Genomic DNA, 16,260 nt, shown 5'->3' on the forward strand with positions numbered 1-16,260 from the left:
AAACTTTCAAACGCTTCACAATTTCGTTCGCATGAAAGGTTTAAGCGGCGAAACGACATTTTTGCTGCCCAACTTCTTCACCATTTGCTAAAAGGACAGACGAAGCCATTCCATTTTTTGTTCCTCCTGGAAAGCTAATAAAAGTGGGGGATTCCCACTGTGTGTGCATTCTTTTGTACATGCACACGTAGGCGCAAATGGCGGACTCCCACCTGTAGTTTGTCCTCGCGAAGTGACAGCTATCCGCACATGTGCACACAATTCACAAAAGGGTCCACTTAAAAATGGCAACTTTTCCAACAAAATGTACTATTCATTCGTGCTGGAACGCATACTGAGAGTTGGAAAGCAAAAGTGGCACGCAAAGTGAGAAAAAAGTGCGTAGCATTTCGTCCGTTCAGCTAAACGTACATTTTCACACGTGCAAACAGGAAGCCATTCTCCGCGATCGCACATGTGCAGCCGCTCTACCGCTCTACCGTTTTGCAGCTAACTGGTGGCTTGTCGTTAAAGGACAACACGTTCTGCTACGCTCCTAAGCGCACGACGATTCTCCTTGCGAGAGGCGAACAAAAATAGAGGCATGTCTAAACGAGTGTTGGTAGCACTCTCAGTTGTAGTCAACTAGCCATTTTTTTTTTTTTTTTTTTTCGTCTATTTTACCTGAACAGATAAGAAAAAAAAAAAAAAAAAAAGCTTTTTTCTTTTCAAATTAAGAAAATGGTGTAATAAATAAACATTTTATTTAAAAAAAAAAAAATAAAATAATAGCTATTTTTATTTTTTCCTCACACTTTTGCAACACCTACAAACAACCGCAAAATAACGTGTGTTATGAAGTGTCCCTTTTTAGTTACATTTTTTGTTCTTTCCCCAACTAAGACAAAACTGAACAGCAAAAGGACTAAAGAAGCAATCCATCCGAAGAATGTTTGCTTTCCTCCTTCCGTTTTAACGCGTTAAAGGCTGCACCATTCATCACTCACCACGCATCGGGAATCACTTCTTTTTGCCCTGTTGCGATGGTTTTCCCTTCTCTTTCTACGGAGGGGTGATACAAACTCATACATCGCGACAAACTTTTTAACCGCTACCTCTTTATGCCAACTCGTTCAGTCCATTTTTTCACGCCAACTTTTTTTTTTTAACCTACTCTTTTGCCGCTACTCCATTTGCGTATATATCCCTTTCGCTTTACATATTTTTACTACCCACAATGGACGCCGCAAACTCGCCCGATAAAGGTAACAACCGAGACGGAGCGGGGCATGGACAGTTATTACACGCCATTTTATTTTTACACGCTCGCTCGTTCACGGATAACCGCTTCTCCCCCGTTTTGTTCTCTCTTGATGGATTAATCTGCAGATAACGTGAGCGCCTCGCAGGGAGGTTCATCGGACACGTCTAGCAAGAAGCAGAAGTCGGACGCGTCTGGCAAGGAGCAGAAGGTGGATGCATCTAAAGGGTCTTCCAATTCGGCCAAGCTCGAACCAGCTGGCGAATCGGACAACCCCGCTACACCAGACGCGTTATTCATGGGAAGCACGGATGCTGCTGCTATCGGCACGGACGACGACAAAGCAAGCAAGTACAGAAAGTTTCTGCAAAATTCTAGCGACGAGTACACAATTCAGCAGATGGAAAGGTTTCTAAAGTAATTCACACACACATAAGAAAAAAAAAAAAAAAAAAAAAAAGGAACAAATTGGATTTGTAGAAGCAGCTATAGTTCTGTTTATGAGTGTGTAATGGATTGGACTGCTATTTGAGTTTCTTTTTTTTTTTTTGTTCCCCATTTGGGGCCTCCCTATATGGCATCCCTCTCTCCGTGTATTATTACATGTTGCTTCTCCCCCTTTTGCAGACATGGGATTTCGGATAATGGCATCAGGATGCTGACGACGGATACCTGCACGTGGTGAGTTCTGTGTGCATACGTGGCTGGGTGGGGGGGGCCCCGTATCTCCTCAGCCATATAGGCAGTTGCGCATATGGACAGACACAAACGCGTGTACATGCGCCGCTTTCCCGAGGATGCCTGTGCATTTTCCCGATACTTCCTCACATTCTGTTCGCATGGACTCCCTTTACAGGGTCTACGATTACTACAAAACGACCAAGACGTCCACTCCAGGCTTGAAGGAATTCACACCAGGCACGACCGTCGACTATTACTACCACTCGACTCCCTTTCACACACAAATTGGAAATATAAATCTCATCATGATGCACAGTCAGGTGAATTTTGAAGACGGGACTGCCGCTCCAGCCGACAGGGTTTTCAAGATGAACGAGGTAACGCCTGAAATGGTGAAGGCGGCGAAGGTGAAGGCTCGCGAGTATAAGAATGAGTGCACCGACTGGATTTAGCCAAGAGTGTGTAGAGCAGAAGCACAAGCGAGGTAAGGGGGGAGAAGTACAAGCGAGATAACGGGCGAGCTGAGTAGCTGTTCCTCCTTCCACCATTCCTCCATCACGCTCTCCTCAATTTTTTGCGCATCATTTGTGTCCACCTCGAAATGGAGCACTCCTCCACATGGACATCAAAATTGGTTGCCTCCTTCGATTGGGTCGTTTACTACAAAAGGGTTTCACTCAGCCTCAGGTCGACCTATTCGTCCAAAATTTTTTCCCTTTTTTTTTCTAACTTTCACCGTTTCGCTTCTCCGCGTTCGGCGTGGTGGCTCTCCCCGCTGTGGACACTCCACCCGTTATCCGTTTTTTCGCTTTATTTTTTCGCCTTACTTTTTGGCTTTACTTTTTTGCTTTATTTTTTCGCTTTATTCTTTCGCCTTATTTTTTGCCTTATTTTTTTCCGTGCCCCCTGCGCAACGCCCTCGACTTGCACGGGGGAATACCTTTTAAGGAATGCCCCAAACTTGACTATTCAAAAAAAATTATATATATATATATATTATATGTATCCCACCCGTGTCTTCAATTTTGTTCGAAAAATCACTACGGGTTGGTGGGCTAATCGCTAGGGAGCCCCATTTGGGGTGTTCAGCTTCGTCCCCCTGGCCACGTTGTCCTCATCGCTGCTCGCACATCGAGAGTGTGCATTTTATGTAGAAGAGGCTAGTGGGTGGGGGGAGACATAAAATCAGCCAATCGTGCAGTGGCGCAGTTAATTTCTTTGCTGCCTTCCCCTCGGTGAACCGTCAAGGCAAAAGGGTTACTCTTTTTTTCCACCTGCTGTGTGAGTGGGGTTGTGCTGTGGTTGTCCAGTGTACGCACACGTAATTTTTTTTTTTTTTTTTTTTTATTATTTTTTTTTTACCTTTGTACCTTCTTCACGATTAGCAATAACCGGCACGAGCGCGTCGGATATGGAGGGGGAATTCTCCCCCTTCGGTTACCCCTTTAGAAGATAACATCGTTCCACGCACATTTGCAAGTCCGTTCGCTCCTATTCTGTCTTTGGTTAAATCTTCACCTGCACGTGTCCATATACTCCTGTAAGCACATTCAGTAAGAACATTCTGTTAGCACATCGCAGCGTAGAATAACAAAGCACAGCTTGGATTGTTTCCTAAAAAAAGATAAGTGCCATCTCGCTAGAGAAGTGTCTCCCCAAAACGTGGCCCCCCCGTTTGTTCCGCTACCCCCATTCAAGATGCACTGTCTGCTTTTCTTCGTTTTGTTTTTTTTCCTAAATTTGCTGCTGCCTGTCATTTACTGTGAGAAGGGGGAGATTCTACCATTCGGTGAGATCCTCTCCGGAGTTGCAGACATAGCCAATGTAATTACGGCCAAAAAGGAAAACGCCTCTGTTGATCCCGTCGCTGCATCTGCCAGCAGGATCAACTTGAAAATAGTTCCATCCAAAAAGCTGAGCATCACGAAAAATGATTTGATGTTCCTCATGTCGGAGATAAGGCAGGAAATTAGGAGACAGGTAGGTGAGGGACGCCAAGTTGTGCTGAATGCATAGGCTAAGTGGAAGCAATCACCTTTCCTTTTTTTTTCCTTTTTTTTTCCATTCCTTTTGGGGCCTCCTTTGCAGATGAGCATCCTGGAAGGTGCGTCCAGCCAATCGCACGAGAGGGGGCAGCCTCGAAAGGGCAACACCACCGCGAATAAGCAACACCACCGCGAATAAGCAACACTACCGCTAATAACTAAAGCGTCGCTTTCGCGAGAAGGTCCACTCACGGGTGCGCTCGCTTGCCTTCCACTCAGACGAGCTCGAGGAAAAGGAAAGAATGAGGAAAAGATCCTCGTCCCTGTGGACAACTAGCCATTCGGCTGTTTACGCCCCTGAAGAGAGTGGTACGGCCGAATCCGCACATAAGAGATACCAGCAGTTCGTCACTGAAGTTTCCACTTCTTTGGACACCCCTCATCGCTACGTTCGCCTTTTTTTTTTTTCCCTTTTCCGCGAACCCCCCTTTTAACAAACATCTCTGTTGTGTTTCCTGTTCCAAATATTCAGTGGATAATACTCAGGAGGTAAGTTGCAGGCTGCTCATTCCAGATGGGTGAGGGGGGCCTGCCTCGGTAGGAGCAGCAATAATGGGAAATACACATATAACTATATACATATATACATTTGCATATACGTCCTTTTCTTTTGGCAGATGGGCAGCCTGGAGGAGGAGGAACGAGAAGAAATCGAAAACTTGCTGGACTCCCTGAACACGGTAGCGCCGTCGCACACTGGGGGAATTGCCTTTTTCCCAGAAAGAGGGCATCGCCAAGCATCGGCACAACTTACCTACCCAATCGCCTCGTTACCCACACCTCTGCCCCCCTCTCAGCTGGACAAAGAGGACCAAACAACGGCGCAGCCAAGCACATCATACAACGTACAAATTGGCGGTGAGGAAGATGAGCAGGATGCTCAGAATGGTACAGCCAAGGGTACGCGGTTCAGTCAGAAGGCTCTGCGAAATGGTACTACCGTTTGGCGTAGATTTTGTAGGGCAGATTTGCGCGCGTCTGCCCGGTGCATTGGCTGTCTTTCCCCCCTCCTATATGGTCACCCTCGTACCTTTTCCTTCTTCCCCTTCAACCTGCCTCCCTTGGAAACAACTAGGCCCCTTAACAAGACGATGAGTGAGCAGCTGGTGTGCATCCAGAACGGATACCCATAGACAAGGAAGAATAATTGTTACATTTTTGTGGTTTTTTTAAAGCTAACTCGGTGATTTGCGAGAGGCAAAAAGGTGTGCAAATAAAACGCGCCTATTTTTTTTTGTTCTTCTGGCAGTAGTGAGGCACAAAGCGTGCCTTCTTTTGGCTGCACATGTTCATATGTCTATACACATGTATGTATATGCTCGCACACATGTGTGTGCCTTTTTCCCCGTGGCAAGGGGCTGCGGATCGAGGACGGCCATCCTGTCGCTCTGAGCAGTTGTGCTTGGGGCGAACGGAAAAATAGCAGTTGTTCCCCTTCTGGCTTAACCTATATTTCTGCGCAGGGATGGCCTTTACCTTGCGGTTTGCTTTGCGGTTTGACATGCGATTTACGATTACGCTTACGTTTCCTATTCCTCTTTCTTTTCCGTTTTTTTTTTTTTTTTTTTTTTTTATTCCGCCCAGCACGCGGCGCAAATTCGCGCCTGAGGACGCACCCCATGTGTAAAAAAAATGTTTCACCTTTGATGGTGCTAATAATATGGGGATAAAAAATGAATAACCATTTTGTGCGTCGTCGTACGTCACGAAGGAACTTAGGAGAAGCACCTACATGATAGACCCCTGTGGAGCAACGCGCAACGGAGTTGTTCATTTATGGCCTGCCTCCCCAAATTGTGTAACTTGTGGGGAAAAGCAAAGGAATTTTTTTTTTTCTTTCTTTGGCTACTCCAGTTGGCCTTTCCTCAGAAAATGCTTTACTGCTTTACTGCTGTTGTGCTGGTGGCCAAATGGGACAGACTCTTTTGGTTGGGAATGTTCGCAGCAACTGCATTGTCTTCCGCGGCACTTACGCGTCCCCTTCGGCATCGCTTATTCCGCTTTTGCTTCCTTTTTTACAACTTTTTAGAACTTCCCTTTTTTAGTGACCCATTTTAAGCAGTTACAACGGGGGGTATGTATATACATTAAAGTGAGAAAGGGAAGGAAAAAAAAAAAAAAAAAAAAAAATGCGCCTTCTTTAGCCTTTTTCTTGTTCCACAGATTTTTTTTTTTTTTTTTTTTTTTCACCTTGTTGATTTTGGCTAGCTACGCGTGGTGGAAGCCCGCACGCGCGATGTGCCAGCGTGCACATATATGTAGATAAATATTACATACATGTAACATACATATTACGTACATATTACGTACATATTACATACATATATACATGCGCACAACGTGGTCAATTCGTTTTGGCCCACTTCGTTGCCACTTCTTCCACGTGCATCACACGTGTGTTTTTTTTTTTTTTTTTTTTTTTTTCCGCCAACCACACTTCGTGTGTATGCATACGCGTGGCTGCTCCGTTTGACGCCACCCCGGTCGGACGTTCCCCTCCCCAGATATGCGTTTTGGCGAGTGTGGAGCACTTCCATGCAGGTGAGAGAAGCGGGGTGCCAAATAGGAGGGAGAAGAGCCACCAAAACAAACGCATGCATATGTGGTGACCTCCGCAACGACACGACATTTACGTTGTTCTTGATCGGCCTCCTTGGAACATGCGCCCTTGTATCCTACACCGGTGAGAGGCACGAGCAAAAAAAGAGGGCGAACTGTTTTTTTTTTTTTATTTTATATTTTTTTATTTTTTTTTTGTTTCGTCACCCATCCTTCTCGTGCATGAGCGGAAGGTGTATCTCCCCGCTTGCCATGCTGCATATTGCTTTTAAAAAAAAAAAAAACTTCCTTTTGGGGACAAGACGGAGCGGCTCTGCCTTTCACGCTGTGCGCACATGGGGGTAAGCCTATATGCCAGCAGTATGCACATGTGTGTATTTATACGCACGTATGTGGGTATGCGCGTATGCAAATGCACATGCGTACATACGTGCGTACGGGCATACTGGCATATAGGCTTGCTCATTCGCACATGCGCGCTCGTCGCCGACTGGGAAGACAGACGAAAAGTTCCCTCCACGTTGTCTACTGGCTCGTATATCTTTACCCCTTCAAGCAAAGAGATGAATGAGAAGGAGAGGCGCCTCCCCTGCGCAGCTTAGGGCACATCAGGAAACGCAGAAGAGTTTCCCTACTCTCTGCGCCTTTTCGTGCCTTCCACGTTTTTTCGCATTTTTTCAAGCCATATTTCTAAGCGATTTTTTTTTTTTTTTTTTCATTCCATGCGTTTGTTCGCTTCATTTGTCAATAAATCTTTTTTTTTTTTTTTTTTTTTTTTAATGTGGCGAAGGGGTCGAATTGGTTCAACGGCGAAAATTCATTCTTGCGCGCACGCATGTGCCTACCTGCATGCAGTAATTGTATAGGCCTGCAAATGGGCGGCACGCGAGCACATGCGTAAAGCGCGCACCTACGAGTGGATCGATTTATGTGTACGCCTATATATGCATATATATATATATATATATATATATATATTGTTTTTACATTTTTATACATTTTATGCTTTTTATATATTCCTGTGCGCGCCTTTTTTGCGCGGAGGCACCGCTCAACGAGGCCCGAGCAAACTGAGGCCACATAGACACGGCACTTTGCCTTGGCAGCGCCCACCTGGTGCCCCGAACGGGTCGTTTCTTCTGGCAGCCGTGTGCCCATGTAGGTGGCGCTTCTGCCCATGTAGGTGGTGCTTGTGCTAATGTAGGCGGTGCTTGTGCCCATGTAGGTGATGCTTGTGCCCATGTAGATGGTGCCTTATGCACCTACCTTGCGTGCTTGTGCGCATGTCGTGAGGCCCTATGCACATGTCGCAGAGCCTTGTGCACATATGGAAGTGCCGTATACCCACGCTGCAGTGCCCTACGCACATGTCGCTCCGCCGAATGCCCCCACCACACATATGTCACTTCCACACGGTTTTATGTACACCCACTCGTCCCGCGACGCATAGCACAAACTCCTGTTCGCGTCATGTTCATTTTGGTTTTTTCCTTTTTTTTTTTTTTTTTTTTGTTTTTTATTATTACAATTTTGCCATAAGTTCACCAAATGTTGAAAAAACAGGAGAGGCCAAGAAGAACCACCAGAAAGTGCCTTTTTGCTTCACTTGGTTTATTTGGAGAGCCAAAAAAAAATGAAAAAGCTGGTGTAAAGCCAGGAAGAGAGGAAGAGAGAGAGAAAGAGAGAGAGAAAAAGAGAGCTCAAACGAGAGAGCAAAAGAGAGTGCAAACGAGAGAGAAAACACAAGCGAACGGAAGAGAGAGTGTCAGCTAGCCAAGCAACCGATCTGCCGCCAAGGCACAACCGACAGCCGATCCAACTGCATATCTGCATCCCATCCGCAACAACTTCGAGCTGCACCAACTGCTAACTGCCTCGTTTGCTGCGCCCGCAAGCAGGCCTGAGAGCCCCCGCGACGACGCCGAGAAGAGACCACCGGAAAGGGAAAATGCCACTGTGTCCCGCGTACCACAACTCCGCAAAAGCAGTCGCCCTAACGTTATGCTTAATCCTAATCGTTATCTTAATTTTTTTTTTTTTTTTTTTTGAATGCACCCTTTTTTTCCCCCTAGATAAGGATATCTTCTTTCATTATTGTGACACCCTCCCGGAGCACCAATTTTTCCGCCACTTCGTCCTGCGGCTGCTGCGGAACTACTCCGTGCTTACTCCGCCGACGGTCTATGTCCACTCCGCGTTATGTTGCGTCCGCTCCGCGCTTTGCTGCGTATGCTCCGCGTCTCGCTTCGGCGAGTTTGCATCGCGCTTCGGCAAGTTTGCATCACGCTTCCCCAAGTTTGCATCACGCTACGGCCATTTCGCCATACGCTACATCCATTTTGCCATACGCTACGTCCAGTTCGCCTTACGTTGCGGCCGCTCTTCCTTTTGCGGCAGCCACTCCTCCGCATTCACCCCCGTGCTCCTTCTACTGATCTGTTTGCCCCCCAAGCTTCCTTTGTATTGCGTGCCTCCGCCCACCTCGCTTTCTTCCCCCTATTTACCCCCATCTTCCAGCCCTTACCACTGCCTCGTACCATTGAGCCGCCCCTTTTGATTACACCTCTGCGCTTTTACGTTTCCTTTTTAATCGCCTGAACTGGGCCCTTACGTGTGCACCATTGGTGGGTGTGTGGGTGTATCTTGGTATCTTTGCATCTCCACATTGGAGTCTGTGCGTGTCGTGTCTATTTTGGAATCTGTGGATCCCCCCTTCCCCCTTGCCTTCCCACGTATGCACTTATGACCCCACGTGCGGGAACACCTCCCCTTCCCTGCTCAGGCATTCACACTTGCCTGCGCAGCCACACGGCCACCTTCGCATGTACATTACATACGTGTGCCGACTGCATAGTGATAGCTGCGGATGTTCGGTACGCAGCTCGTAGGAAAATGTTCTTGTGACGGGCCTCTTACGCGAAGGAGCCGTTTTTTTTACATCCATTGAGGGGAAGACGTGGGACAGGCTGGCAGTGCAGCGGAGCGGTGCAGCGGAGAAGTGCAACACTTAACTGTAGAACAAACCAGTAGCTACCTGCGCCGCGCGAACGAAGCGCACATTTGATGCAACCCGAGATGGAGAGCAGGACAGAGGGGAACGGCGAGCAGGAGGGCGGCGCACCGGTGAAGGACCCCCCCAGGGGGAGCGCCCTGCCCCGCCAAGATGGTCAGATGTGTAGCGGCCCAAAGAGGGACATACAGAGGGAGGCAAATCTGGGAGGCAGCCAAACAGGGGGGTGCAAAGCGAAGGACCCGGGAAGTGGCAACTCCGATGAGGGTAGGAAGCGAGAGGATGTCCCTACCAGCCAGCGTACAGACCAGCAGGATGAGCATAAAATAGACAGGAACAATCTGAAGAATGGCACGACGGCAAAGAGGGAGAAGAAACAATCGGGTGAAAAGAGGAAAGATGACAAAGTCAAAACAGACAGTGGAGAAGGGCACATTTTAATTCCTTTAAATCAAATAAGTCCCCCGTCAGCAAGATTTAAAAATGGTGTGGTAACTCGCGTGACATTATCTCCCCTTGTGCAGAATCAGCTTGTCCCCCACATGCAGCCACTGTCTCCACTCCCATCAATCGTGCCGAACCATATGATCCCTCGCATGCAGCAACTTCCCCCAATCCCATCGGTGCCTCCCATGTCTTCACTCCCCCCAGCCCCACCAAACATATCGGAGGCGAAAAAAACAGAAGCGAATTGCCCCAATGGGAATGCACCAAATGGGTTGATGGCCCCTCCTCCACCGAAGGAAGTAATACCCCTGTGCTATATGAGCAAAGAGCTGATGAGCAACAATGGGATTGTCCCCCCCGTTGGTAACTTCCCCCTAAACACTTTAAGCTTCACCAAAGAGCATTTTTTTCACAACTATGAGGAGGTTAGCAGGATGAATGAGTCGTGTGGGTACATCCCTGGCGATGTGACCAATGCCATTTACGCTCATTGCAATAATAGGAACTTCCTCCCGGCGGCAGAAGGCTACATCGTTCCGTACGATTCCCCCAGCTGCTTTTACGCGTCTCCGATGGTTCCCTACCCATTTTTCAGCTACAGAAATGTGGCGGGCGGAAAGCTGTACTGTGAGGCTGACGCCGGGAATGACTTGCGCAGCTCCACTCGCACGCAGTCGAGCGGGGGAAGCGGAGGTGGCAGCGGGGGCGGCAGCAGGGGGCAGCGGAGTGGACGAAGCGGAAGCGGCAGCAGCTCACTGGCCATGGCGAACTACGAAGAGACGCACCAAATGTACCACGCGTGCGACAGAGTTGTCTGCGCCCCAAAGGGGGTTCTTCAAGACAGGGGGTTTCTCCGCGAGAAAGGGCTCCCTCACAAAAAAGGGTACCACGTGGATAGCCCCTCCAGCGGGATGAGTGCCTCCGACAAGGTTGGCGGTGTTGGCGGTGTTGGCAGCGTTGGTGGAGTTGGCGGAGTTAGCGGCGGTGTGCTGGTGCAGAAGGGCGTGCCTCCTTTCAGCGTCAGCAGCCCGCGCGAGTTCGGCCTCATGGAACACCCCAGCAGCGGCAGCCTAAACAGCACCTCCAACGTCAGCGCAAACAACAGCACGCACATTTTCAATTGCGTCAACTACGTCTCCAATAGCAACCTCAACGTCAGGAAGTTTTTATTAAACGATTCCACCCCCACGTCGGTGAATGATTGCCAGCAGAACATCTCCTATTACAACACATTTAATACTAATTGCTTTCTCTCCGCATCCAAGACCTATTTTTGCAACCATTTTTTGCATGACTGTCCCCTGCCACCGTTTCCCTTTATCGACGCGTACAATTCGCCACCGAGTGTGACGTATGTGCCGAGCGGGGCCTTACACTGCCCAGGTGGGTCGCGCGGCCAGCACGCACAAGGGGGTGCGCGGTGTGTAAAGGAGGCACATGTTTGTTTCTACGTTTGTGTATGCGTCTATGCCTACTTCTACGTCTGTGACTATGCCTACGCCTATTCCTATTTCTTTTGTTCTTTTTCTGATCCCCCCTGCAGGCAACTCGAGCGTGGCCACCGCACAGCTGCGAAAAAACGTGGAGGTGAAAAACCTGCATGGTTGTGGCCAAAACGCTGGCAGAAGAACCCACCCGCAGAAGAAATACGGCTACCCCAACAGGGACAGCTACCTATCGCCCATCGAGTTTTCTGGGAACATTTTTAATATAGCCAAGGTGGGTTGACCACACTGTTAATGACTTTGCGGGGGAGTGTGTTTAGGCTCCCACGCGCGGTGGAAGCCACGTACTGCCATCTCACTGCCGTTTCGCTGCCCCCCCCCTGCAGGACCAAACCGGCTGCCGCATCCTGCAGAGGATCCTCGAACGGAAGAACCCCAGACACGTGCAGGAGATATACAGGGAGGCCTTGGACAATATTGTGGAGCTGATGGTGGACCCCTTCGGAAACTACTTGTGCCAGAAGCTAATGGAGGTGTGTACCTCGGAGCAGATCGAGAGGATCATTGACGCGGCGGCGGATCAGCTGGTGAGCGCCTCCGTCAGCGTGCACGGCACCCGCACGGTGCAGAAGTTGATAGAAATGGTAAGTCAGGGCGGTCACCAACTTCGAATTGCGCCACCGTCTTTGTACCGCACCACCGCATTCGAACCGCTGCTACGCTGACGCTTCTCCTTTCCCCCCCGCGCAGATAAGAACCCCGGCGCAAATCGCCAAGGCCACCAGGGCGCTGCAAAACTCCGTCATCACGCTAATCAAGGACATCAACGGGAACCACGTGGTGCAGAAGTGCCTCGTGAGTCTAACGAGCCACCAGTGCGAGTTCATTTACAAGGCCATTTTGAATAATTGCGTGGAGGTGTCTACGCACAGGCACGGCTGCTGCGTCATCCAGAGGTGCATCGACTCGGCCAACGAGCAGCAGAAGGTGCGTCCATCTGGGTGTGGCCCCTCCTCCCACGCGTTATCAGCACCGCGTACCGGTGATCGTACCGCCTCACCATGTTGGTACCGCTTCACCATGTTCGTACCGCCTCACCACGTTCGTACCTCTCACCGCTGTTTCCGCCGCCCCCCCCCGCAGGCGCTCTTCATCAGGCATATTACGGACCACACACTGGAGCTAGTGCAGGACGCCTTCGGCAACTACGTAGTGCAGTACGTACTGAACCTGGGGAGGGAGAAGGTCAATCTGGATATCGTCCACAGGCTGCTGCCCAACCTGGAGGAGCTAGCCACTCAGAAGTTTGCCTCCAATGTAGTGGAAAAGTGTCTAACCATTGGAAGTAGTAGATGCAGGAAGATACTCATTAATGATATTCTAAGGAGAGGAAAAGATTCCATGAAGAAATTGATTCTAGACAGGTTTGGAAATTATGTAATTCAGAGGGCCCTATCCGTTGCATCTGAACCTGAGCTGACCAAACTGGTGGAAGGGATAAAGCCATACATAAAAGAGTTAAGGAACATTTCGTCAGGCAAGCGCATCGCGTGGAAACTCGCGCAGAAGCATCCCCTACTGTGCATAGATGTGAACAGCTACTACCAGACAGGGGGAGGAACTACCCCCAGTTTGGGTGAACCCATCGGTGATTCTGTAGAACCTGAGAAAATGGCTAGCCAGCCTAGAGGGGAGAATGTCCCCATTCAGGTAGATGCACCAAGAAATGGACACAAAAAAGAGGATGAGGTTGACACGTCGGAAAATATGCAGGGGGGGAGCGATCCGTATGGGAGTGCACCGGGAGGAGGCGCCCCAGATGCGGGAGGACCTCTCACATTGGAGGTACAGCGGCAGGAGGAGAGGTCTTTGGAGAAGTCGCAGAAGCACCAGACGAACGATCACCACGGGGAAGGCCACCGAGAAGACCACCACGATGACCACCGCCAAGACCACCGCCAAGACCACCGCCAAGACCACCGCCAAGACCACCGCCAAGACCACCGCCAAGACCACCGCCAAGACCACCGCGAAAATCACCGCGAAAATCACCGCGAAACCCACTGCGGCAGGAGGCACAACGACCCCGGCTATGCACGCAGAAACGGGAGGTTCCGAAGAAAGAAGGGCAGCAAGCACAGCGCCGAAGTGAGTCGAGACGGCAGGAGCGTGGAAACGCTATCGAAGAAGGACGACCATGCATCCAATGAGGGGGAGAAACCATTCAGGAAGGAGCACCTAAGAGAGGTCCCCCCCAAACGTAGTAACTGCAGCAAAGGTGGTAACTACAGCAATGGTTGTAGCACCCCCCCCGTGCGGCATGACCACGCGGGGCCAGTGGAAAGCGTTGGAAATAGAAACCAAAAAACGAACGAGAGGGGAAGAGGGAGAAGGAAAAGGAACAGTGACAGAGCCAAGGGAAGGAGTACAAACCTGACGAATGACCGTAGTGGCGATCCCAATCAGATAATTAGCGGAGGGCTCAGGGGGAAAGACGAAAATGGGGATGACCCCCTTGGGGATGGAGCAAACACCTTTGGTGAGGTGGACCCTCTCAGGGAGGGAGAAAACATCTTTGGTGCGGATGACCTTTCTAGGGAGGGAGAAGACCACTTTGGTGGTCACCCCGGGGAAAAGAAGCCCAGAAATAGGGGCAGGGGAAGGAGGAGGAAAAAAAAAATGAACAATTGTGGTGTAGAAAAAATGGCAACCTGTGTAGATACAGTAGGGGAGGTGGTCCCAACGTTTAATGCCAAGTCAGGTGGTGCAGGACACCCGTTCGAAGCCCAACAGGGAGAAAGAGAAACAAATGAAGCAGTCATAGACCAACCCATGATTAGCATCATACAGGAGCGGCACCCCAATGGAGACCATTTCAAAGGGGTTACACAAATGAATAGGGGAGGAATGACCGTAAGGACTGAACCCGCTGAGGAGATTGCCAAGGAGAGACATGCAGAACCGAGGAGGAATAAAACGAGGGCAATTATGCAGAAGAGCGAGGGTAGGAAGGTGCAGGTCGATCGGGTTGGAAACGAGCCCTGTGGTTACCCCGTGGGGGTTAAGGAGAACTTTTCGCATGGCGGAAGTAGGCACGATGGGGGCGGACATGTCGAGCAGCATGCGAAGGCGTCCGCGAATGGGGCATCCTGTGGGGAAGCTCCCCAGAACGAGCACCACATGGCCATGCAGAGCGGTTTAACCCCGTTTAGCCAGCCAAGGAGTACCTCCAAAATGCCCCTCTGCCTGGGCAACAGAAATGGCACAAGTGGCACAAATGGCTCAAGCGGGGTGAACAGCAGGAGGAGCTCCAGACGGGCGAAAAAAAAATTCTGAAACGATTCATTTGCAGAGTAGTGCGAGTCGCATGACCACGTCGGAGGAGTTGCCTCCAGTGGAGGTTTGCAGCAACTGGCACATCCGCTCCTTTTTTATCTCCGCCCACATTTGTGCACGTTTTTAAGAAATACATGGGGGGGGTGCACCCCTGGAGGCATGCTCAATTGAGCAGTTCACGTACAGATGAGGCGAATCGCGTTTGGCCCCGCTGAACCAAAGCGATACGTGACGTAGTAGCTACCTAATTAGGTTAAGGTGGAGGTGTGGTTACACAAGCATAGCGTGGATAGCGTGGCTTGGGTAGTTGGCAAACACAACCGGGGGGTAAAACACAGAGCAGCCATCGTGGGGAGGAATAATTTTTTTTAAAAGGAGAAAGTTTGACCGCTTCGCTTCCGTTTTGTATTATCCCCCAGCGTAGAGCACTTTGCAGGTGAGACACACCTCATCGCCGTTTGGAATTTTTTCATTCAACCCTAATGAAGAAGGCACATTTGCATGCCCCATAGAGTAGTCACCTACCCTACCGTGTCCACCGGTACAGGTGTATACCCACCGTTTGGAATCCCCCCCGTTTGCATGCCCCCCCGTTTGTTAACCGCCGAATTATTAAGTGTTCCAATTAAGCATTATTAATTTTTTTCATTTTTCCGCAAAAAAATTTGTGTATTTATGTAGCCCCGTCCGTTTGTACAGTTGCAACGTCTCGTGATTGTGTTTTTTTTTTTTTGTAAAATGAAGCGTTTGAATTAGCGACCGTTTTGAATGAAGGTCCGTTTTGAATGAACGTCCGTTTTGAATTAACACCCCTTTCGAAGAGAATTAAAACTTTTGAAGCAGCGCAGATGGAGGTGGAGGGGTGGAAGTACTCATTTCGTACACCCTTGGCACATATTTTGCACCCATTTCGCACCCATTTGTTGGTGATCACCGCAGCCGTTGCTGGGGGGGCTTCCACCCGAGTGTACCCCTCGCAAAAATAAAGGGGTACACCCATGGGGTTGTTCCACTTGGGAGATTGTGAGTCCGCCCAGTAGGGCCTGTAGCGAGGCCTCCACAGGGGAGCGAAAACAGCGGGGCCTCCCTCCACAGGACAGGCACAAAATGCACTTCACATGGAACGTTTTACTTCTAACAGTTGACGCACTTGTTGATCATTTCTTACAGCTTCGCAGCGACTGCCAAGGAGCAGGCGGCGGCAATTCCCTCCCCCTCAGAGGTGTCTACACATATAGACCTTGGCGAACGCCGCGCGCAGGCAAAGAATCAGAAGGGGGGCCACAAAATCAGTGGGGGGTTCGCGCGGCCTCCGCGCCTCGGGGGAGGCAACAAAAAAAAGGAAAAAAAACGCACACATTTGTGCATGCATAATTATACATGCATATTTGTACATACATATTTGTACTTCTATTCTTTTACATGCATATGTGTACCCGTGGGGAGGGCCAAAATTGGAAAAACGCGAAAAGGGGGCGGCGGTCCTGAGCTGAGCGG

The 16,260-nt window shown here is 49.7% G+C and overlaps 3 protein-coding genes across 3 annotated transcripts, besides 9 other annotated features; all 3 read left to right on the plus strand.

Annotated features, from left to right (window-relative positions):
- The first annotated feature begins 63 nt into the window (after positions 1 to 63).
- Positions 64 to 131: a repeat region.
- Positions 132 to 988: 857 nt separating this feature from the next.
- Positions 989 to 1,009: a microsatellite.
- Positions 1,010 to 1,216: 207 nt separating this feature from the next.
- Positions 1,217 to 2,373, plus strand: PVX_080300 (hypothetical protein, conserved; the record flags this gene model as incomplete). Its single annotated transcript, XM_001613718.1, has 4 exons — positions 1,217 to 1,244; positions 1,369 to 1,657; positions 1,868 to 1,921; positions 2,097 to 2,373. 4 exons carry the CDS (start codon positions 1,217 to 1,219, stop codon positions 2,371 to 2,373), a joined length of 648 nt encoding a protein of 215 aa, XP_001613768.1.
- Positions 1,287 to 1,310: a microsatellite.
- Positions 2,334 to 2,407: a microsatellite.
- A 1,001-nt stretch (positions 2,408 to 3,408) lies between these two features.
- Positions 3,409 to 5,099, plus strand: PVX_080305 (hypothetical protein, conserved; the record flags this gene model as incomplete). Its single annotated transcript, XM_001613719.1, has 6 exons — positions 3,409 to 3,901; positions 4,010 to 4,025; positions 4,186 to 4,275; positions 4,439 to 4,455; positions 4,584 to 4,646; positions 4,764 to 5,099. Exons 1-6 carry the CDS (start codon positions 3,620 to 3,622, stop codon positions 5,097 to 5,099), a joined length of 804 nt encoding a protein of 267 aa, XP_001613769.1. The 5' UTR covers positions 3,409 to 3,619.
- Positions 3,951 to 4,024: a microsatellite.
- A 333-nt stretch (positions 5,100 to 5,432) lies between the features above and the next one.
- Positions 5,433 to 5,456: a microsatellite.
- A 12-nt stretch (positions 5,457 to 5,468) lies between these two features.
- Positions 5,469 to 5,490: a microsatellite.
- A 2,446-nt stretch (positions 5,491 to 7,936) lies between these two features.
- Positions 7,937 to 7,959: a microsatellite.
- Positions 7,960 to 8,109: 150 nt separating this feature from the next.
- Positions 8,110 to 8,147: a microsatellite.
- Positions 8,148 to 9,600: 1,453 nt separating this feature from the next.
- Positions 9,601 to 15,370, plus strand: PVX_080310 (RNA-binding protein, putative; the record flags this gene model as incomplete). The annotated part of the gene is made up of 5 exons (XM_001613720.1): positions 9,601 to 11,365; positions 11,526 to 11,701; positions 11,814 to 12,071; positions 12,178 to 12,414; positions 12,571 to 15,370. The coding sequence occupies 5 exons, from the start codon at positions 9,601 to 9,603 to the stop codon at positions 14,761 to 14,763; spliced, it is 4,629 nt and encodes a 1,542-aa protein (XP_001613770.1). The 3' UTR covers positions 14,764 to 15,370.
- Between the last annotated feature and the right edge of the window lie 890 nt (positions 15,371 to 16,260).

The sequence above is a fragment of the Plasmodium vivax genome, chromosome 10, assembly GCF_000002415.2.
Source record: "Plasmodium vivax chromosome 10, whole genome shotgun sequence".
Lineage (NCBI taxonomy): Eukaryota > Apicomplexa > Aconoidasida > Haemosporida > Plasmodiidae > Plasmodium > Plasmodium vivax.